Genomic DNA, 23,763 nt, shown 5'->3' on the forward strand with positions numbered 1-23,763 from the left:
TCATAAAAAATTGTTTGGACTTAAATTAACTTTGAAATTATTGATTGTAACTGACAACTGTCTGAGAAATATATTTGAGTCACGTTATAGGCTTTTCAAAACTGTAAATTTAAAAAAATCGGTTTAGAAAGAAGAAAGTTTTAGCGAAAACAGTGTAAACCGTCATTTGACCGCTCGCGGTATGAATAGGTATATACAAAGTGTCGGTATGTTTAGTGTTAAAACTCCGTGTTCTTTTTTTGCCCATTTTATAACCAAAAATGCAAACAAAAGTTGTTTGTATTAAAAATACTAAGCTTTTGTGATTTTAACAACGAAAAAATTGGAATTTAGAAGGGTAATCAGTAATAATCATTGAACTAAAAACACAGTGTGTTTAACACACTACACTTCATGAAGACAGTTTATGTATTGATTGTCAAAACACCTTTAAACAATATTGAAATGTCGATATTACTGCTGCACGGACAATGTTGTGATTAGCTTATTCAGGTTTAATTTTGTTCTCATCTGAAAGAAAAGGCAACGTTCCTAACGGTTGGAAATGCAACCACCAATGCGCCCTCCATCAATTTTTTTTCACCTAAATAGTTTGGCTAGCGACCAATAGGTGGCATCAGCAACTCATCATGCAGGCTAAGCGTTTATTACAAACGCTTGCCGCCGGTTGCTCGGTTTAGTCAATGTTGCCAGGTTTGGGGGAATTTTAACTTACTTTAAACTTATTTTAAAAAAAACTCTCACTAAGATTTCTGTGAAGTTTAGTTCGACCTCAAAACATACAAATTGATTTCATGCAGAAATCTCATACAAAATCTCGATTTATGCTATCACGCCCTACCTAAAATTTAGTATCATTTTACCCGAATAAAGGTGGTACAATGCCAACATCGGGGCTCACTTTTTATATATGGATACCTCAATTATGTCAAGTGTGAATTTCACTGAAACCCTAACAAACGTTTCAAAACGATTTTTGAGAGCGTATTTATGCCACTCTGAGGCTCTGAGGCCGTTTCCTTTCCAAAACCAAAATTCAATTGAAATCATTTATAACAGAAAAGTCAACTGATTTTTTTTGACATCACACAAAATTCCTTTTTTCAATCAGATTTAAAGAAATATTAATATGAAATTGGATAATACATGCTCAAACAACTTACCCTACTGTGATATAAAATTTGATTGAAACACCAAAACTATTTCAATTTTTCATTTACGATATTTTTTTTATTATTATAATTATTATTTCTCTCACTTTTGTTGTTTGATAAAAGTGTGTTTGTGTGTATGTGTGGTATAGTTTCTGTTGTTGTTTACGATTTGTTTGTTTTTTTTTTGTTGCATTTTATTTTTGGTTTCCTATAACACTTTTCTGATCTGCGTTGGTTGCGATAAACCATTCATCTTTGGCTCATCAATGTTGTCGTTATTTCGCTGTCACTTTTGCTGTTGATGTTTTTTTTTTTTTTTGTATTTTTGGTTTTGTTGTTTGTTAATCTATTAATTTTCATTGTTTCTGTATCTTTGCGAATACCACATGGTGAGATTGACCATTCCTTTCCACTTGCAGCAATAAACTTAAATAAAAACGATTTATTCGGATTTTTTTCTCTATTAGTCATACATTTTTTGCTTGCTTTATTATAAGTAAAATCGATACATTCCTAATTATGATTTCTGTTTTGTTTATTTTTTTTTCTTTAGGTCTTAAAAATTTTGTTAATCGTTTTTTCTCGAATTTAGATAATTTAATTGTTTTCATTCGCTAGGTTTTTTTCATGTTCCATTCAGACAAAGCTTGGTTTAGTTTTCTGATTTTGCCCTCTGACCTGGTGCAGTTTTAAATATTTCCGTTTTACTTTTTCGGTTTTATATTTTACTTTCTTTTATATGAAATTCGAATATGAACAACAAGTTTTGTGAGTGTGTGTGTTTGTTGACTGTGTATGTCTTGCGGTATTTTATTATTTTCATTACTTATTCTTAAGTCTGTTATTTCTGTTTATTTTTTTTTTTGTTAATTAAGTTGTTCTGTTTTCCGTGAATATATATTACTATATAAAAGTTAGAAGTAAGAAAATCATAGAATCCTATTTATTTTCCACAGGCTGTTTCTCTTGTAGCTGCTAGTGTTCGATTTTGGGGTTTTTTTGTCAACTATCTGTTGCGTCATTTTTTTGTTTGCTTCGAACAAAAAACATGACAATATTAAGATAAACTACACCGTCTAACACTACTTCCTTGTCTCTTACGTCCCCAGTTTATTTTTATTTATTTGTTTACTTATTTTAAGGTACACAGCTTGGGAAAAGAGAACGAACAAATTCAACCAAAAACAATCTGTCGGTTTGTATCAGTGTTACTCTCTTGGGAATTGTTTATTGAGACTTTGTGGAGGATTTACAAGCTAGAACTTAAAACTTTCGGAAACATTGAAGATCATTGTATTACACATTATGTTAGCTGACTAGATAATTTAACAACTGACTCGCTTCTGCTTTATTTTAGTCGTGAATCTTGAAAACGGTAGTGTTTTTTACTGGTTTCAAGTTTAATTCGATAGTCTTCCGAGCTTGGGATGATCCGACAGGCTGATCGTTCTTTTCAACCATCAGCCGATTGTAACTAATGATTTGTAAAACTTTATCTCGTAAAAAAGTTGCATTCCGCCATCATTGTAATTTCAATTTTTTGCTCCGGGGCTCGCTTTCTCCACTTATTTTGCTCATTCAACATCCGTTTCTTGATTTGATTTGTTATAAAAGTTTGCTTTTGTGTTGTTGTTACGTGATTTTTGTCTCTTTTCTTTTACCGATTCGATTGTTCGTTTATAATTTTTGCATTTTGTTCAATCATCACACACGAACTTAAGCGTTGGAATATGTTGTTTAAATAATCGCAAAACGGAAAGTTATACACTCAAATCTGTATATGTTTGGACTAATTTTGTTTGCCATTGTTAGTATTTGTTAGATTTTAAATCTGTTTTCAGTTGTTGTTTATTGCAATGTGATAGTTGTAGGCGCTCAAAAATAATAGCCGAGATGTAAAAACATTATTCAATTAAAAACCGGGAGGCAAAAAAGTTATGTTTAAATTTTAGATGCTTGGAATAAAACAATTATCCATGTTTGTTTGTTTTAAATTATGTTTGTTGTTGTAATGATCCAGAATCAGATAATATAGAAAAATACAAAACCTGTTTCACAAAAAACATCTGAGCGCCATTCTCAGAAGGTAAGTAACTTTTATCTTATACTTTTAATTGAAATTTTCTATTGAAAAAGAGGAATTTCTCAGCTATGTTATTTGTTCTTTAGACTATCCTAAAGAAGGGTTTCCTTTCTTTATATATAGGTAATAATTGGGCCAGTGTATATTTTCTCTCGATGCATGAATTGAGTTACTAACTCAATCATTTATTGATTTTGTTGGTTCTTGACTATTGTTTGCTATTGCAAATTTGTGGATTTTTCCTAAACGTATGTGTAGATAATTTTGTTTTTTTCCTTACTTTTAGATTTCTGACTAAAGACAACAACAATATGATTTCGGTTCCTGTTTATGGGTTTGGTTTGTTTGTGGCTCTGGTTACAATTCGATTTGTTTGTAGTTTGTCTATTGACCATTTTCTTTTTTTTTTTTGGATTGCTCAGCCTGTAGGTTTTGATTAACTTTTTTTTTGCTCTTGGCAATAAGTTTTGCCGGGGATTGGTTTCATTTTGATTGAACTGATTTCTTTAGATTTTGTAGGAAAATATATTCTGCTACAGTCATCTCAGGAATCTACTAACAAGTCTAGAATCATTTCATGAAAATACTAATGTTGATTGTACAAATCTGGATAACCTCAAAATTATTCTGAGGAAAAGGAAATAAAAATAGACAAAATGAAAAATTTTAACCTTTCAATCGATATTTTAAGAATTGGATTTGAAAATCGTTTCATTTTTTGATAAATTCAAACAGTTGAATAAATTAGACAATACAAACAGAAATTTTGAAATGCATTAGGATATTAATATTAACATTGAGATTCTTTAAAAAAAATAGAAAAGAAAAATCAGAAATCTGATTCAGAATAGACATCTTGAAATCAGATTCAGATCCCGATTCAAAATTCAAATTCAGAGATCAGATTCAGATTTAAAAATCGATTTAAGGAAGCAAACACAAAACTTTGACTAATTATTTAGGATGTTTTGGCAACCGAATTCGAAGTTCACTTGTTCACTTTAAATAACTATAACTGTGATAACTCGAATAGAATCTAGGAAACACAACTAAATAAATGAACGAGATTAAAATCATTCCATCTCTAGGACATCTCGATACCTTACCGATTCAGTAGAAGAAGTGCGAAAGCATTTCCTCTCTCACAAAAACTATTAAAAACAATCACATTTTGTTCCGATTCTCTCGGATTTTAACCTACCCTCTGACTAGAATACCTCATCTTCATTATCTATTTTCTCTTTTATCATTAGTAAATATGTCAATTTATTGATATACTAACAATTACGCTTGTAAGTGTTTTGTGTGTTTCTTTTTATCTGTTTCATAATTTTCTTTTGTTTGTTTAATCCAAATTGCGTGTATGTTTGTGTTTTTGTGCAAGAAATGTAACGCTTCGTTTGTAAAAATCTTATAAAATCCAAGTAGGCCATATCGCACTAAACGTAACAAAATCGAACGTGGTTGTTATAGGGTTTGAAAATTGAGCTAGATTTGTTTGTTTTTTTCCTAAATCTCTTCATGTTGCTTACCAACGCATTGCAATCCTACTGGTGAAGTGGAAAAACGGCGAAGAGAAGAAAGATTTTCAAAATATAATGTGACTACTCAGAAACACAACAGATACAATCAACAGAGTCACTCATACGAGAGTCACCTAGCGCGGTGCGATTAACAATAAGACAACGGTAGAAATAAGCGAGAACTTTTAGCCAAGTTCAGCGTTATTGGTTTTGCTTGAAACTTTTTGTTAGGCTTATCGATACGAGTGTGTGAGAAAGATGAGAAATTGTGACGATAATTTGTTGTTGTTTTTTTCTTCTTTTCAACATTTGCTTTAAATACTTGAACGTTTCGATCGAACACAGAACGTTAAAGCATTGTTTTTGTTTTGTTTCTTTGCTTTGCTTTTTATATTTTTGCTTTAGATTTACGGGCTGTTTTCTTTTAGTTTATTTAAGCATAGTTTTGAAATAGATAAAGATACTTTGCTCCGAATCTTAGCGCGCTTACTCGCTAATCTTTGTGCTGATCGTTTCACATACAGTGTAAAAATATTGTAACAGTTGTTGATTTTTTTTTTCTATTTGGTTTCATTTATTTATCTCTTGTTGTTTTTGAAGTAAACTTTTGTGGATGGGTGGTGGTGGGTGAACCAAAGCACCGCGAGAAGGTGATTTTGTTTCAACGTGTAAGTCTTGGGGTGCATGAGTTTTTTTTCAATTTTTTGAGAATGTTTGATTTGATGTGTTTTTATTTTCTTTACTGGTACATGTAGACAATTGATTTCATATCCTAGTATTACATTTTTCTCTGGCAAAAAACACGAAACTTATCTGTGGATTTCTATTTTATTTCTCTTTATTTTAACGGTCGTTGTTGAGGTTGAATTGAAACAATTAAAGTTACGAAATCAAGAGAAATACTTTTAATATTCACATCATTCATATGTTTTCGTTTAGGGGTTGTCACATTTCAGCTTATTAGTTTTTTATTCAATTACTCTATGTTCTTCTTTTGATAACGACCATCTATATTGTACAGTAACGCTAAAATGATCGGTGAATTACGAGAATTATATAATTTATCAATTATATAACCATAATTACCGCCCTTGATTCCTTTCGGAGGGAACACTATTTCGATCCATTTTTCGTCATGTTGTATAATTTTTGTATAAAATTTTATCTTATTTGCCTTTTTGTGTTTTTTGTTGGTTTGTTTGTTTATTTTGTGTTTAACTTCTGCGATAATTTTATCCTATTGACTATACCCTTAGGTTTTAGCGACACGTCCGATTAACATTTCGTTCACCCTACTTCGTCCCACTCTACCACATCCATATTATGTTAGTCACCATCCGGGGCTAGCGGCTTATTGTTAAAAACTCCGATTAATGCTTTTCAATATGTTTACATAATCTCCTGTTTATGTTGTTCACTTTATGGTTCATTTAGCGTTCAGCCGTATTTCATTATCCGTCTCATGTAGACATACTGCGCTGGTCTTCCGCTTTCGCCTTTTCCAGGAATTTTTTACACCCGCCGCCGCCGTTACTAATTGCTAGGACTCTCTGCCGTGGAACCAGACGCCGATACATTCTCCGGTATTTGTGCTAGGGTTTTGAATTGTGGTGAGTTTATAAATCTGAAAGAGAGTTGAAAACAGCAGGGTTAATGAAAGAAGCTTACCTCGCCTAGCGTTCTGGTCGATTAAACCAGAAGTTTGTTGTTCAATCGAATGAAAATATTTTTTCTGTTCCATATAAATATTATTCCCAAGAAAAGAAAAAAAATTCCTGGAAGGACTCTATTAAATTAAAAATTCATCAAAATTGATAATAATCTTAAATACACCAATGGGAAAATTTCAGATTCATTCTGCTACAAAATAGAATGTTGAACTGCTATCTGAGACAAATTAACAAAAAAAAAAACTAGTCTGAACAGAAGTATTCCAAAGTTTTGACAAAGTTCTGTAGACTCTTTATCGTAAATTATTCGGTTGACCAAGTTATGCTAAAGATGAAGATACTATGCTACCACATTTGCTTAAAAAGCATGTTAACAACAGAACAAATTTAACACTTTGTTTTTGAATATCTTTCGAATGCATGGATAGAAATCGATAAAATTTTAATTCTCTTGAAATGTATGGTAAAATGTACAAAATTTGGATACAATCTGTTCCGTGGTTTTTGAGATAGCGTTCAATACAGAAACACATTGACCTAAATTTATGGGCAGGATAAAAAACCAGACAATTCCCAGTGGAAGACCTTATACCAGCTGGGAATCAACTATTCGACCAAATATTTTAAGGTCATTCGTTGAAGGAAACAATAAGGGATCTAACAGTGAGCTCAAATTTGACTGAATCAAAGCAATCGAAAGATTCCTTTTAATTCAACCACGGTAAATGAAAAGTTCATATACCAGTATTTCGATAGCAACTTACTACCTTCTTCAGTGAACGTTTTCGATTGAAGATCACTGAAGAAGGTAGTAAGTTGCTATCGAAATACTGGTATATGAACTTTTCATTTACCGTGGTTGAATTAAAAGGAATCTTTCGATTGCTTTGATTCAGTTGAATCATTCAACCAAGTAGGCTCATACCACAACAGAGCTCAAATTTGAATTAGTGTGTAGATGATTGATTCCATCAAGCAAGAAAAGTAGAATATCTAATCAAGTGCAATTCAATGATTCTGATAAGGAAAGTGGTAAGAAGTTCATTTGTTCGATCTTTAGACTGTTCCACAAATTATAAGCAGACCAAATGTTAACGGTCATTTTGAATCGAACATTTTTTTCGAATTCTATTGGCTGCGTCCTTTTGTTTACACATTTCTGTACCTGATAACATAAAAAAAAAACATTTAGTTTGTGATAACATTTCAAAATGTGTGGTCTTACTTCGGAGAAGAGAAAAAGTATCGTGCACAAGTGGTGAACTGTGAGTGGAATCTCATTGAGAAAATCGGCCAAATAAGAGGATGTGAGAGTCGAATCGGTATGGACAGCTATTAAAAAACATGGTGAATATTGTACAACTGAAGATGAACCGAGGAGAGCGATCGATCATCTGTTCCTGTAAGTTCTGCTATCGACAAAAAGGTCAGGGATGCCTACAAACAGAAAGGTCGGGACCTCGAAGTCTAACGTCATGCGTGCTAAAGAACGACTTTGGTTCAAGACGTAACAGAAGCAGGAAAAAAACCTAAAAAGGACCCAAATCAAGCCGCTTCTGTCAAACCAAGAGCCCGAAAACTGTATGATTCAATATTTAGCAAAAGTTCTGGGTGCTAATACTTCACTGTACGCATGGACAAGCATATCCCCGAAACGGAGAAGAACATTTTCACCGAAAAATTTGGCAAGAAGGTGATGGTGTGGCAGACAATTTGCGAGTGCGGCAAAATATATAGCACGTTCGTCACATCGGAAACAATGAACACCCAGAACTATATCAAGGAATGCCTCCAGAATACCTTATACCCGATGAGGAACTGAAGTGATAGTAGATTGTATCGATCTTTCAAAGGGAGTATTCCTGCCAAAACTTCAAGAATCATGTTGTGCATTGATGGCATAAAATCTAAAGCGATGCGAAGACAAGGGTACCTATTGGATACGCTCGAGTTTTACTAGGTGTGTGTTTTAACAGCCGATTGAAAACAGATGCCATCATATTCCATCACTGAGAGAAAAGTTGTTCGATACATTTCAATAAGATCTTCTGGATGGGCACCCAACCAGATGCCAGTCCCAAGTAACATTCTAAGTTTTATAGCAGGTTACTAGATAAATTTGTGGTTTTATAAGGAGCTTGAAGAGTTCAATAAAACTATCGGTGTTACTTGGGGTGATTGATCGAAGAAAATTGATTTTCTGTTGACATTTTCCTTTCAGATACTCAATGTGTGCTTTCCAGGTACATTTGGAATCAAACCAAACCCCAAGATACTTAAAACACCTCGATTGCGTGATCGTTCTGCCTAGAAGTTGGAGCTGTGGTTGAGCTGGTGTATGTTTTTTAGAGACAACCACCAACTCCGTTTTCTCTGGAGAGAACTCAATCCCAAGCCCCAAAGCCCAGGATGACAATCTGTTTAAGGTATCTTGTAAAGGTCTGTGCAGATATGCCTCAGTATCATCTGTGACAGACACTACGCCGTCATCTGTAAGTTGTCTTAGTGTGCAACCTTCGGAGAGACAACTGTCGATGTCACTTAAGTTGTACAAAAGTGGACTCAAACATGAACCTTGCGGGAGGCCCATGTAAGAAGTCCTTCTAATTGAAATATCTCCGTGAGCAAAGTTCAGATGTTTCTCACAAAGCAAGCTGTATAGGATGTTGTTCAATAGTGGAGGCAGGCAGACCCCGGGATTGCAACTTGTCTGGCAACACTTCTATTGAGACTGCATCAAAAGCTCCCTTTATGTCTAGAAACACTGAAGCCATTTACTCACGTTTTGCTTACGCCATTTGTATCTCTGAAGACAGCAAAGCAAGACAATCGTTTGTCCTTTTGCCCCTTCGAAACCCAAATTGAGTATCTGAAAGGAGATCATTTGCTTCTACCCATTTATCCAAATGAAACAAAATCATTTTCTCCATCAATTTGCGTATACAAGACAACATCGCTATTGGACGGTACAAATTCGCATCTGACGCTGATTTTCCGGGCTTTTGAATAGCGATGACTCTCACTTGTCTCCACTCTTGGGGAACAATGTAGTTCTCCAAGAATTGATAAAATAAATTTAACAAGCGAAATTTTGCGGCATCCGGAAGGTTTTTCAACAAATTAAATTTGATTTTATCAGTTCTCGGAGCTGAATTGTTGCAAGAGAGGAGGGCAAGTGGAAATTCAACCATCGAAAAGCTGGAATCCAGGCCACACCTATCTGGAGGCACATTCCGGATTATTGTTTGCACAGGTGTAGAATCTGGACAGACTTTTCGTGCGAAGTTGAAAATCCATCTAGGATAAAGGCTCCTAAGACATCGGCTTATGGAAGCTGTTTTCATTATTTTGATAGAATTGCCTTCCATGTTGGTTTAAAACTGATGTTTAGTAATTTAACTATATTTCCAATTCTGTTTTTTGAATCTATGTAGGAAATAGATCAATCCATTACGTACTTTTGAGTCAATTTATGATTTATTTTCCTCATTCAAGTTCCTTCATTGTCGTACCAGGTTCCTAATTCCGTCGTACAAGGAGACCGAAATTGTCTCAATTTATTCCACCCTCTTCAGAAACACATTTAAAATTTTGCGGTTGCGGTTCATGCAATTTGCATTAGCATACATCGAAGGGATCAACCGCGCAGGATAACAGCAGAAGTTCTTTCAAGTAACCAGTCGCAATAAGCCATGAAACTAGGATAGCTTTATTGTAAAAAGGTCTACCATTGCTTGGGTAATGCATTTGCAGGCAGCAAAATATTATACCTTCTATTCAATTCTACCGAAATTGTCTCAAACTATTCCTCCCTCATGAGGGATAGATTTGAAATTTTGCGGTTGCGGTTCATGCAAATGCTATTATTTACTTCGCACGGATCAACCGCGCAGGATAACGGCAAAGTTCGAATGAGATCTAAGTCGCAATAAAATTGTCTTGCCAAGAAATCTCAAGGTAGCGTTATTGTAGCTAGGTACCATTGCTTGACTAAGGCAATTGCAGGCAGCACAATATTAGACCTTACAAATTGAATCCACCCTGCAAATGTATTTTCTACCAACACACTCTCCAACGGACAGGGCTGCCATGATCCAGGATTTGTCTGTAAAATAAGATTTCATAACATTCATACAGACACTTAACACAAATTACAATGCACAAATTTACATAGAAACTACCCATATTTAAAGAACATCAACATTTTTAATAGAACTATATGTTTTTCTACGTAATGAGACTGAATAGTAAGACATTTAAGGAGAGGCTGAATCACATTTGCGTTTTGTCAACATTTGTATTCTTATACATGTGGGAACCCCGGCGAAGGATATCGAAACAAAGCAACACCACGTTAATGCGCGTTATGCGCATTAGACTGGTTCAGCTCATCTATTCGAGTTTTTTTTACGAGCGATAAAAGTTTTTGCAAAAATGTTTGTGATTCAACTAAAATTAAACTTTTCGACTTTTTCATTCAAACTGTAATATGTAAAAAAATTACAAAACATCTTTCGTTGAAAATTCACTGAGAATTTATAAAAAAATGAAGCAATCATGAGTCAAGTTTTAAAACTTATATGGTGAGAATCAGCATATAAAACGGGTTCAATTTTGTTGAATTTTGACGACTTTATGTACAAAAATCATATCTAACGATTTTTTTTTATCCAAACTTGAATTGAGATCCAAACCAGAGACTCGTGAACTCTTATTTCAAAGTTTAAATTATTCATTCATCTAAATTCTCTTGTCTTTCTGACCTTCAACGGAAGTTTTTGACATCGTTTTTCCATGCATCGCAAAAGTTCAATAGAAATCGAGGTTTTCGGTCCAGGAATTGAATTTTTTTCCTCGAGTAGTTATTGATTCCCATTTAGGGAATTTCTGAAAACTGGAGAAGTTTTAATTTTAGTTATCAAGGATCTCTCAGTGACCATTCTGTAGAGCAAAGCGTTTGGTCGTATGTGAGATATTGCAATTTGAATGAAAGAAGTTCAGAAAGTCTAATTTTCATATAGTTGATGTATCTCATGTTTCAAATACTTGAGAAAGGTTTAGTGTCATCAGATAATAAAACCAAAAATAATCAGATCTTAAAATCTCGCGTGAGCTTTCATTACGTCGTATGGAACAAAATGTAAACAAAGAGTTTTATTACGAATCCAAAAATCCAAAAGGAGACATAAATCAGTCGCAGCTTCTTTCCATTTATTATATTTGTAGCCTGAACAACATATTCTACATGACAGATACAAATTTTTAAGTTGTTTTGATCACTTTTGCAGCAGTTTTCTGTGAATTCTTGAGATGTTTCATACGACGTAATGAAAGCTCACGCGAGAAATATAAAATTTTGAAGAAACAATGTCATTGGAGTTGAACGTTAGAAATGTGTAAATTGGAGATATTCTTGCGTGCACTCAAACGTCTATTAAAAAAATGCACGGAACTGTTAGTAAATAATTTGTAAAACACCAACAACTTAGCTAAAAAAGCCATCAATTCTTTGTTCATTCAAAACCATGCATTATAAGCAATGCTGAATACATTTAAGTAATTTGTCATTATAAATAGACTTTTTGCACTTATCTCTCAGTGCATAAAGTTTCTAGCTTCAAAATATACAAAATTACTTTATTGTGTTGTGATTACTTAGAAATCAATTATGTTCATTCTCTATGAGTCCGACTGTGGTCAGCAAAAAATAGTAAAAATGAACCGGTCTAATTCCAATTCTTGCAAAACGGTTTCCTATTCCTGTCGCAAAATAACGACGAATTATGGGGGCCGAGCGATTCGATTTCAATCGAATATTGACAAATTTATATAGTTCAGATTAGCTTGAAATCATTTTTCTAATTTTATTTCAACACTTTTCAGTTGAATTTGATGATTTGATTGTTATATGCATTGACAGAAAGCGTAAAAACAAAGAAACACGTTGGGGGGATCACTAAGTTCGTCTTTCAATATGGCGGAGTGCGCCAATAATTAATTTCACTTCGCGATTTCAAAATCATATAGATATCTCAAAAAATAGTTTCAAAAGTAACAAATTTGTGATAGAAAATAAATTCACAGGCGTAAGTTTATCATGTGAAGTAGCCAATTAAAGTGGCAAGTGATTTTTCGGCTCTAAAACATGCATTCATGAATTAAGACGAATAAGAGGGATACGACGGAGGTGGGTACACCTACCCTATGTGAATATTCTTCACTTCCATTTGTAGATGATCGATTACGCATGCTCTGTGCAACTTTCCATAAGATACTCCTCTAAAGGGGGTAAAACATTCATAGAATCAATGGCATCTGTTATTTCGTCCGAGTCCTTTTTCCAGTCGATGTGTCTTTTAAGGTTCCATATGCCATATTTGTTGAATTTGATGTGCTAATGGGGAAGGCACTTAAAAATTCAACAAACTGATTGTAGTGATTATAATTTTGATTGGCAAGTGGTCACTACCATTGGGATCAGGGATTACCTTTCACTGGCAATCCAATTATAATGAATTTGAGCAGAATGAGAGGTCAATTGCATTTTGTCTTGCAGGAGGTTTAGGCACTCGTATTTTTTCACCCGAGTTCAAAATAGTTAAATTGAAACTGTCACAAATGTCGTAGATAAAAGTAGAACGACTATCATCAATTTGTTCCCCCCAAACAGTTACATGTGAATTGAAGGCACCCCGGATCAACCTTGGCTCAGGCAAAACTGAACACAGGTCCTTTAGGTGAGTTCGATTCACTGCAACTCTTTGAGGCCAGTGCAAACTGACAATGCATAAGTCCTTACCTCTCATAGTTGACATGCAACAGCTTCAATTCCTCCTGATAAAGGGACGTGAATTCTATAAAAGGAGTGGTGCTTATTGATCCCCAAAAGCACCCTTCCATAAGAATCGTCGCGGTCTAGACTTATTACATTAAAATCGTGAAATGAGATGTTAGATTGAGAAGAAAGCCAAGTTTTGGACAACGCAAAAATATCGCAACTAGTTTCATGAAGTAAAAATTTTAACGGGTCCAGTTAAGGGGCGAGACTACGACAATTCAACTGTAAAACAGTGATCTTCGACCTCTCGGCTTAAATTAGCCATCGAGAGATAAACATTGAAATGAGGAGCCAAGTTTGCATCAATTGCTTCAAAAATGTTCTCACTACAGGAAGCATTGTTGTTACAATGCTTCTGATGGATTCAGAAACGTCTAAAAAAACGAAAATTTTCCATTTAGAATGTCAGTCAACTTAAACAATCCGGACTGGGAAGTTGATTTTGACAAGGCTACATTTGTCACCTTTGAGGTCCCTGCTGGTGTTGGATTATTCTGTGGTGAAAAGATCGTACGGAATCCAGGAAGAGTTTGTTTTATTTTTGGCTCTGCCACATTCAGCTTTTTAGGGACGCTAATTGGAGGGTTTATTGTAGAGATTTTCTTGGGAATTTTGGATGTCTTGGGAGTTGTTTTAGCACGTTTCCGGGAGTTCGCAACGAAGATAAAAGGATTCTCATCATCAGTCGCCTCTTCGTTGTCTGGCAACACAGAAAAATGTTATTTGAATGAGGTTGGGCCAGTGGAGAAGCGCTCTTTAAGTAAGAGGCATAAGAACGTCTCGATCATTCTTTTAAAGAGCGCTTCTGTTACTCTCAGTTAGGGGTGATGAAGAATTATCATCCATTCGAGAAAGGCTTGCATTTGAGGGACCAGCAGCATCAGGATCCTCCAGATCATGGGTGGCCAAACCATGGCCCGCGGGCCACATGTGGCCCGCGACCAACTTTTTGTGGCCCGCGAAGCTCCTCTTAAAATAAAACCATATTCTAAAAATTGAACATTTTTCTTGATCTGCAAATATAATTTGGATGAAAATATCTGAATCCACACTAACTAAATTAAAAACCATTTTCCATACGTTTTTCGAACATCAAATTGTGCGAATATATTTATAATTTGGAACATGGAGAATCGTTTGGCTTTATTTCCTCAAAATCTGGCCTGGCTCTGAAGGCATCATATAATTTTACAAAAAAATGGTTACGGTCATTTAATACAAAAAACGATTAATATTGAAATTTTTTAATTATCAAAATTGTATGGTATTCGACACATTATCTATAAATTCCATCATTGTTTTCCGATTAGGTTTTGGCGACTACATATCATTAATATGAAGAGCGGACTCTAGTTTAAAAATTGTGAAATTGGATAGCCTCAGAAAGATAGCGTGATCGTATCGAAATAATTTTCTATCGATTTATACTTTCACAACAACTTCAACCATTCGTAACTTAGATCTATTTCACAAATTCGTTCATCCATCAACATTTAATCATTTTAGCAAATTTGGTAAAATATAGAAATTTTGCTCAGCTGATATTTCCAATTAGTTACTTTTTGCTAAGCTTTATTAAAAAAAAGGGAAAATTTATGGAAATTAGACCAAATCCAAATATATTTTAATTGGCAACGTACTCTGTATTAATGCATAAAAATAATGGAAAACTAAACAGAATTTACAGTTGGGTAGTAGAATTCAACTAGAACCGGTTTGGTACTGACAAATCTCTCAGAATAACGAATTTTCGTAGCAAAATTATTATTTTCAAAAGGTAAAATGTTTATGAAACAATCCAATTCGTATTCATCCTGTTTATATATGGCATTCCAAACACACTTGTCGGATCGAGATACTGGAAAATTTGAAAATAGTTGGATTAATTCAGGTTGAGGCCATACTGTGAAATGTTCGTCGCAAAAAACGTCTATATTTGAAAAGACACTTTGGAGATTTTAATTTAATTCAAAATTATCTCGGATTGTAACCACAATCTTCTCCGTTCTCTAGCCAAAATTTGGAGCCGAAACTATATTTCCTGTGGATGTTTTGGCCTTTTAAAGTGAGTTTTTGAGTGGGTGGCGCTTGGCGACGAACGTGTTAAAAGATCAATATATTTATGATATAATCAAAGTTCGTTGACAAAATTATTCTTTAAAATGTCAAAAGCTTGTGAACATTCTTATTTTTCTACAATTCCATTCTGTGTTTTATTTCAATTTGTCTATCAATTTTTGTATTTGGAGACCATGAAATATACTAAATGACCATTGTAGTCAAGCGATTTGACATTTCTGGGATGAATAAACTAATGAGGTTTTGAATTCCTTAAAAAGATTGACATAAGTTGGGGGAGATAATTCATTCCCTTTTGCGTAATATTTCTACTTTACTCAACTGGAGCATAATTTGTAAAAATATGCAAGCAACAAAAATGACTTCTTAAGATGAATCTATACTTGTTGTGACCTAGGCAAATATTTCTATAGCGTTTTCAAAAAACTGTTTTCTGTTTCAGGACAATTTGTTTTTTGGCCCGCCAGCAAATCTCATTTCTGAAATTTGGCCCGCATGATGAAAATGTTGGCCACCCATGCTCCAGATGCTCCTCATTCTCGTATAGATGGAATTCTCATCATCCACAGCTGAGGGTTTTAACCCCCCGACTTCGTTCATGTTTTTTTGTCTTCGTTTTAAAAATATGAGCGAAGCACTTAATTGTCAAAATATTAAAAGGGAGAAAAGATAGAGTAGAAACAGTGAAAAAATAAAAGAAATTACAAACTTGGTTGATTTTTTCGTAATCCATGACTATTCGGCCAATTTTCAAGTCGTATTTTTTGTCCAGTGTCTAACGATGGCTCCAACCACGTGGTCTTCCTTCGTTGATCGAAGATGGCTGCAACGAGCGTCAACGAGCGTGACCATTGTGTACAATATAATAAGGTGATATCTTCCGGATAATGTCGTCATTACTATCCATCTAGTGATCCTTGATGTATGCAGCATTATCTTACGCGCGCGAAACTTTTTGCCTGGCACGCTATACGAAGATAGTAATGACGTCACTTGTTTATATTCAAACGAGTTGTTTACTCCTCTTAGTAGCCTACCTTGTCTATTTATACCGTGGAGCGTGACAACCAGTCTGACGAAGACGGTTAGGCCGGTTGTCAAACAATGACGACGACCTTCATCCGCCTGCCAGGGGAAACACTTCCAGCGGGGGCCAATTCCCTTTCACGGGGTACAACGAAAAAAAAAAACTGCAGGCCACCAGCACTCGACAGGCCAAGTTTTGGGGAAGTCAATTCAACACCTTTCCTTTGCTAGCGACGGCACTTCTCCGCTTTGGTAGCTTGTAGGAATTTGATTGTCCTATGTGTCACTATACGGCAAAAAACACCGGATTGAACGCGGTAACTGTCTCGTATCAACCGAACAAAGAACACTTTCACACACGAGGTTGCACAAAACCACGACCGTGTTCCCTGACTGATGGAAGACGAATTATTTTCTTTTGTTATTGTGGTACTTTTCTTTGAATTCAAAAATCGTTGCATGTAAATGTACAAATAATAAAACCTCCCAAATGGGTGAAGTTGGATTAGATGGACACTAGAGTGCCCCAAATGATCCGACTGAAATATTTTCCATAATTGAGGCTTTAAGAAAAACCGTTTTCAAAAGAAATCGGTCGAAGGGAACTAAATTTCTGATGAAAAACTGGTTTTTCATGTTTCTCTCGAACAAAATGTCTCAAAATCCCATTCAAACTTCAGGCCCGTTGAGCGACCCCTTCCCGTGATCCGATCTGGCCAAAATTTGGCATGAGATCTTTGTTTAGTTTTGCACTTCACCCTCAACTGGCGGACTGTAAAACCAGTTAAAATTATCACTGAGGGATCTTCACTACTGCACCGAACTGCAGTACACTTTCCCACTCTGGGGGAACGGTTTTATTTCACCGATTCGGGGTTTCGGACGAGAGCAATAAATTCGCGACGTTACTTTGTGGTGGTCGGATTAGGACTTATCATTTATTGCCGTTTGTTTTTCTTCCAGTCTCGGCTCTCTGGATCTCTCGTATATTACGGGACGGTGTTGCAGTGAGACGTGAGAAAAAGAGAAGTTAGGACTGTTAGCACGTCTCACTGCGGGGCTTCCAATAACTACGGAACCTTTTGTCATTACTAAACATTCCGGCCCCCTTGAAACCACCGGATTTCAACACAATTTCTTACATACTAGTACAATTTTCAAAATTCATGCAATTCTATCATTATTCTACGCTATACAATTCAAATCTTTTCAAAAAACTTCAAATTATAACACCATCTATTAAGGGTGATGAACCCATTTTTGTTTTTCGATTTCGACGCCCATGGAGAACCTTCTCTCCCAATTTCACACGTTGCCGTTTGTTTTGGTTTGGATATTCTTCAAACTCATGCATATTTCGCTGCTAAACGTTGCTTCTTTCCGAAACTTTCCGAAATTTGCTGCTGTACGTCGGTTTTCGTGGCCTTTCCGGTTCCAGATTTCCTGATAACGTCTCCAATCATTCCGATGGAACTCGTAGTATCGATGGTGACCAAGCTGCTTTTTCGACAGGTACGTTTTACACCATATTTTGGGACGCTTAGTGTGATTATTTCGTGTTCGTTTATAGCTTCCCAAATTGGCCCACCTGCTGGCTAACGACGAATCTTACACCCAGCTGGGAAGCCTTGAGGAGGGTCCCGGGCGGTGTGTTACGTGATGATATGATGTTCAAACTGTTCCAGATGCAACAATTTGCGGTAAACTTCGACGTCATGATCGAATTTTTGATGTTCGGATGATATGATTCAGGTGAGTTATTTTATCCCCTATGTACTAAACCCTCGGTAGTGAGCTATTCATCTTTAAGATGCTCCGGCCGGAAACATCACTCGGACCTCTACGATAGCTGCGAGACCTCAGTAATGACTTGGGTGATCAATCCAAGCGCAATCGTACTTCCAAGGACTCGAAGGTAGACGAATTGATGAATTGGATGCTCATAACCGGAAAAAGGAAGAATAAAATTCAAGATGATTAATTCCACTGTATCATTAATAACATCACAACCACTGGATGGGTACTTCAAGCCAATTTTCATACATGCCAATTCAATCCCAGATTAAATTTAGGCTACCACGAAGATCAAGTTTTCTGCCTGCTGACATAGACAAACCGACATGTGTTTGTTTACAAAGTTTCCAAAAACTTAGAAACTAATCAAAAAATTTCTTATATCCAACCAAATTAAACCGACAATAGTTTCCATACTCAGGTATCTTATCTGACTCATGTTTACTGACACAATCTATGCTTAAAAGGTTCATACAGACCCTTTGCGAATAATTTCTAATCTTAACGTCTCAATTTGAACTTCTACTATTCCATGTAACAAATCTGCTTACTGTTAGTTGTTTCAAATAAGCAGCACACCATTTTTTTTTAATACAACATGTAGCCACTTTTCAAAGGAAAACTTTTTTGACTTTGCCACCGGGTTTTGCTTGACGATTAGAGCAACTAGTGTGGAATGATTCAACCTTGTCTACTCATACCTTACGATGATCCAATAGTGTTACTTTTGCGAACTACCAGCAGATGTTTTCAAGATTCTGGTAATGGAGCGTTCGAAAACCGACCCTAACACGGATTATACAATACTGATAAAATGAGTTGAGCTTATCGATTCTGGGCTATTATTGTACTACTACTATTCGTTTTCATTTCCAATCTTACTCAAACGACTGAGAATAATAAACCAAACCTTCAATTGTAGACCTCAATTCGGTTTCAACGGACCATCTCGTCGACACAACTAATTGGCGGGCTGAGCATTATGTCTGAAGCGAAAACCATTGTGACGCTGCGGACTACAATCATAACGACGACTACAGAACTAATATTTCATTCGGAGTTCACATTTAGCTATGAGTGTCATATACATTGGATTTTTTTTTCGAGAATTGACCGGTCGAACCGGCCTTCTGTAGCTTGACGAGGCCAATATTGCTGAGCTCTGTTGCGTACGAATTTTCCAATGAGCCAATGTTGTCCTGAATGTAACCGACAAAGAAAAATATCTGAACATCTGACTTTGTGTCATACTTCAACCAAGGGTTTTCACAATTACAGCTAACCAACTGACTCTTTATCTTCGAAATTTTCAAGTATGAACAATCTGATGATTTGCTGATCCATTTTTGGCAAGCTTTTATAGCATCTTGTCTCCAAATACGGAACTCGTAGGAACTCTACTGGTTCCTTTGATGTATCTCGTCACTTGTCTACTAAAGATATTGTCCCGGTTGCTGAACTTGTACCATCCTGACCTCTCGACGTCGGCACTGATGGCGTATCGGTGCAGACGGAAGCGCATGATGATCGACAACAAATCGTTCTGCACAGTAGGCCTCACCGTCAATACATCGTTCAACGAAACGACCGTTGAGGTGTGACACGACGCATCAAACACTACGCGTAGCTTTGTAGATGTACTTTCCGGTTTCAAAACTTCGTGACGTGAAAGATAACAACCAGGAGCGAGTTCTGACACATTCTGAACATTTTATCTGACTTTTCCGACTAAGATCAGACCCATTCTGACTAAGATCTGACAAAAAACAACTGACACATCCTGTGATCATTTTCTTTTATGTCCCATCGACACATACGCATGCATAAACTCCAACACAATGTCTTAAGTTCTGCCCTTTCTTCCAAATTGGGGAACCGACTCATAGCTTTTTCGAGATTCACCCAATTGGTGCTAGTAAAAAGTTTTTTTCGGCAAGATGACGACGAATTTACCTTCCGAATTTTTCACTGTGATTCCTTAGAATATCTGTTCAAAAACTGACTCATAAACTGACAAAATTCTGTTTTTACTATATAGTTCTAACTCCCAAAACTTGTCCAGTGTCTTCCAAACCCGCAGTAGAAAAAAACAAAACTTTTCTGAACTTTTTGTTTACGCAACAGTTTCAACGGAACTATCCGGTACTCTTCCAGAAACAACCCATCCAAACTCAGTTTCTTGCAGGGTTGGACAATTGTCCGAAACTTTACATTTGCCTGATCGCAACAAATCGCAGAAATATTCTGCCCCAATAATCATATCTATCGGACCCGGGCTCCAAAACTCAGGGTCCGCCAATACCAAATCATGAGGAATCTTGATCCCGCTGAGCGATACTTTGGTGGTGGGCAGATTACTCGTAATCTTAGGCAAAACATGAAAACTTATATCTTCCGAAAACGAAGAAATTTCTGACACACGAGGCCGAATTCTTGCCTCAACTGACTCATTCGATTTAACTGACTCATTTCCAATACCTTGGACTCTCAAAACATTCCGACTCCTTCGGAGATTCAATCTTCTCGCAAAGCTCTTGGTAACAAAGCAATATTCAGAACACGAATCTAACAATGTTCTCACAAACGTATGGTCACCAAAACGATCTTCAACCCGCACTACAGCGGTTGACATCAAAACTCGAGGCGAACGAAATTTAGCGCTTTTCGGCCTTGGTGCCGCATTAAACGTAAAAGAATTGTCTGTGGTGTGTTGTGGTTGAGTGTGGCGAATACGTGTTCGTATTATGGGGTAGGAGTTAGTAGAATTCTCTTGTGCTTGAGGATTTGTGTACGAAGCCTGACTTTGTTGATCCTGTCTAATCAACTCTTGTTCTTGACCTTGACCAGAAGGTCCTGGGCGATTATTATTCCGATACGATTGACTGTTGACTGTTGACTGGTTTTGTGAAACGGAGCTCTGACTCGAAAAACTGTTCAAATTTTTATGCAACATCGAATGGTGCTTTCTGTTGCACTCACGACATGGTCCTTTGCTACAACGATCCGCAAAGTGGCCAGAACCCAAACAATTGATGCAGAGCCGCTTCATCTTGACCACTTCAAAGCGCTGGGGTACTGACATTGCTCTGAACTTGCTACACGTAGATGCTGGATGGAACGAATTACCACAGAACACACAGTTGTTCTGAATTCTCGATGTGGTGTGAACGGTTGTACGATAGCGACGACTTTCGATGTCCTCTGACCTACTCGGTGCTATCGATTGCAGAACTAATGCCTGATCCCTCAGAAAGTCCATCACTTTCTGGTACGTCGGAACATCCTTCGAATTGTGGTGACTCTCCCACTGACGAAGTGTGACTGAATCCAGACGAGTGCACAACATGTATGCCAACAGCGTCGACCACTTATCAGTGTCCTCTCCTATCTTGCCCAGCATTTGGATATTCCGATCGAAATCACTGACCAGGTGATTTAAAGCTTCGCCGCTTTCCTTCTTCAGAGGTTCAATTCCAAAAAGTGCGTCCAAATACGCCTTCACGATCAACTTTTTGTTCTCGTACCTCTTCTCCAACATGTCGCAGGCTACCTGGTAATTATCGGCGGACAGTTCTATGGAGCTGATCTCCTGAAGCGCTTCTCCGCTTATCGCTGACCGTAGGTATGTAAATTTGTCGATGTCCGATAGCTGTTCGTTGTTATGAATCAAGCTGGAGAACATGTCACGAAACGGAATCCAATCCCGAAGTTTCCCATTGAAACCAGGCAGCTTTATGTCCGGTAACTTGACACGCGACATCGTGTCAACTCTATCAGCAGATCCAGAAGAACTCAAAGACTCAATCTTCTTCGGACGCAGAGCAAGGAGGGCTGACTTCAGTATACAGTACTGCTCTTCGACTTCTAGCGTTTCTTCGTCGAACTTCGCTTCACGCTCCGCAGCCTGTCTCTGCAACCTTCGTTTCTTAGCAGCTTCTGACTCCTTGGCATCCTCGTCAGCTCCGTCACTGTCAGCAGCATCCAACAACACTTCCAATTTCTGCCTTACCAGGTAGTATTTTTTCATAACCGACTCAAGCAAACTCAATCTTACTTCAATCTGACTCTCATGAAGCTCAGAATTGAAATCTCTGACAAAATTCGACACTCCCTTGATGGAAGCTCGTAACTGACGCTCTTGTTTCTTAAGAATGCTGTAATCTTCCATTTTAAAAACAACTATTGTCTCAATCAAAGAAGAAATTCAAATATATTGGAAGATTAAAAATTCACAGCAAAATTGGTAAATAAAATATCACCGATATCTTACACAATCACAGAACTCGATTTGTCTGTGATATCACTATAGATGATAACCAATAGGAATTCAACCAATAATTCCAATCCGACACAAAACTGACTGAATCACTTAATGATTCCACTCCAAATCCCACGCAATCTGACCGAATCACTAATTTGATTCACTTTTCACAAAATCTGACTTATTTGATTCACTTGAATCCAAACACAATCTGACAACATTCAGATTACCGACAACTGACTCAAACTCAATGGATTTACTTAAAATCCAACCAATATTCAGACTAAAACTGATTAAAATCGCTCAACGTTTCACAAAAACCGACCTTGACAGGAAATCGCGACTTGACAGCCAAAGTAGAATCAACAATTTGAAGATGAAATATCTCGAATACCTCAGGGAATTGCACAAAATATTAATCAACTACCCAAAATACAATTAAAATTTCAGTATTTATTTTCAACCACTAAAATCCAAAAAAAACCACACAACAACCACAGACATGCGCTACTTATCCGAAATTATCCAATAGGAATTCCAAATCCGTCCGAAAATCCGAACCCAAAAGGCCAACTCCGGTTGGGATCCACTGCCTTCCACCTCGCTAGGCTCGATCACTAGCGGCTTGATGATGCTCCCAGGAATCCGCGATGGCGTTCAGCAACAAGACTAGCGCTTTGTTCGTCTTTGCGCGTCCAAAATGACGGCTCCTTAACACAATTGGAGCGTCTCAATCACACAAAATGTCCGGTGACGAAATAGGCGACGCTATACCACAACTCAATTGTCCAAGATGTCCCACAATTTTCACTGGACTATCTGGCTCGAATGGACCAAAAATGTTTAGTTTTGCACTTCACCCTCAACTGGCGGACTGTAAAACCAGTTAAAATTATCACTGAGGGATCTTCACTACTGCACCGAACTGCAGTACACTTTCCCACTCTGGGGGAACGGTTTTATTTCACCGATTCGGGGTTTCGGACGAGAGCAATAAATTCGCGACGTTACTTTGTGGTGGTCGGATTAGGACTTATCATTTATTGCCGTTTGTTTTTCTTCCAGTCTCGGCTCTCTGGATCTCTCGTATATTACGGGACGGTGTTGCAGTGAGACGTGAGAAAAAGAGAAGTTAGGACTGTTAGCACGTCTCACTGCGGGGCTTCCAATAACTACGGAACCTTTTGTCATTACTAAACAATCTTGTATTAGGCCTAGGATCAATTTTAGCCTGCAGCGCAGAACATTTCTTTCTTTATTTAAACCAGAATGGAACCAACTGATCCGAATCCGCTAGGGAAACAACGTGGATTTTAGAATTCTGTAATTTATAGG

At 36.7% G+C, this 23,763-nt stretch overlaps 1 protein-coding gene and 1 long non-coding RNA gene across 4 annotated transcripts in view; one reads left to right on the forward strand and one right to left on the reverse strand.

The window, feature by feature from the left end:
• Nucleotides 1-1,258: 1,258 nt before the first annotated feature.
• LOC129750756 (regulator of G-protein signaling 20) overlaps nt 1,259-23,763 on the reverse strand; it is a 148,420-nt gene continuing 125,915 nt past the window's right edge. For all 3 annotated transcript variants that reach the window (XM_055745781.1, XM_055745783.1, XM_055745784.1), the window contains exon 6: nt 1,259-6,384. In XM_055745781.1, coding sequence (XP_055601756.1) covers nt 6,294-6,384 — 91 coding nt within the window. In that variant the 3' untranslated portion in view covers nt 1,259-6,293. The remainder of the gene's footprint in view (nt 6,385-23,763) is intronic.
• On the forward strand, nt 17,772-18,318 carry LOC129750757 (uncharacterized). Its single transcript, XR_008738482.1, has 3 exons — nt 17,772-17,885; nt 17,944-18,125; nt 18,184-18,318. It is a non-coding gene; the product is annotated as an uncharacterized LOC129750757 (long non-coding RNA).

Source organism: Uranotaenia lowii, chromosome 3, assembly GCF_029784155.1.
Source record: "Uranotaenia lowii strain MFRU-FL chromosome 3, ASM2978415v1, whole genome shotgun sequence".
NCBI lineage: Eukaryota > Metazoa > Arthropoda > Insecta > Diptera > Culicidae > Uranotaenia > Uranotaenia lowii.